Source organism: Brassica napus, chromosome C4 (assembly GCF_020379485.1).
Source record: "Brassica napus cultivar Da-Ae chromosome C4, Da-Ae, whole genome shotgun sequence".
In the NCBI taxonomy this organism is placed as follows: domain Eukaryota; kingdom Viridiplantae; phylum Streptophyta; class Magnoliopsida; order Brassicales; family Brassicaceae; genus Brassica; species Brassica napus.
The window spans coordinates 41,660,457-41,661,018 of record NC_063447.1 but is presented as its reverse complement, the minus strand read 5'-3'; the positions used below and the strand labels follow the sequence as shown (position 1 = coordinate 41,661,018).

The 562-nt window shown below is 45.2% G+C and overlaps 1 protein-coding gene across 1 annotated transcript; it reads left to right on the top strand.

The window, feature by feature from the left end:
• Nucleotides 1–562, top strand: LOC106393780. Its single transcript, XM_013834448.1, has 2 exons — nt 1–381; nt 476–562. Exons 1-2 carry the CDS (start codon nt 1–3, stop codon nt 560–562), a joined length of 468 nt encoding a protein of 155 aa, XP_013689902.1.

Here is a 562-nt window from a genome sequence, read left to right as displayed (position 1 = left end):
ATGGCAACTGTGAAGAGAAGCAAGATAAATGCAGTGAATAGCTGGAGCAGCCAAATTTTGGGAAAGTTTGGTAGATCAGACAAAGTGATGCTAGCAGAGAGGAAGTGTAGTTGTAAGTATTTTGATAATATCAAAATTCCTTGTGGCCATGCTATGCTTGCAGCTGACGTGGTCGGTGTGCCTCACGACACATTGTGTGGGCACTGGTACAAAACGACTGTGTGGAGGGAGACGTACGCAGGCGTTATCAGCCCCCACAGTGATGCTAGGGATGTTGATATACCTGAAGAAGTCAGCAGTCAGGTTATGTACCCTCCTAATACGAAGAGACAACCAGGGAGACGTCGCAAGACACGCATACCATCGACCGGGGAGATAAAGGTGAGATGTTGGAAACGTATTAGGCTATTTATTGTTAAGTTAACCTATTAAGCAAGGTATTGTTGGGTGAACTGACTTGTGATTGTTACTGCAGGCGCCTAAGAAGACTGTTAGTAAGAACATATGTGGTAGGTGCAGGGAGGAAGGACACAACAGGACTAACTGCACTGTTCCTATATAA

What these genes read in the sequence shown, in the direction of transcription:
- LOC106393780 (XM_013834448.1), top strand. Translation starts at nt 1, where the DNA reads ATGGCAACTGTGAAGAGAAGCAAGATAAATGCAGTGAATAGCTGGAGC. An exon ending in CATCGACCGGGGAGATAAAG is followed by an intron (nt 382 to 475) that starts GTGAGATGTTGG and finishes TTGTTACTGCAG; the next exon opens with GCGCCTAAGAAGACTGTTAG.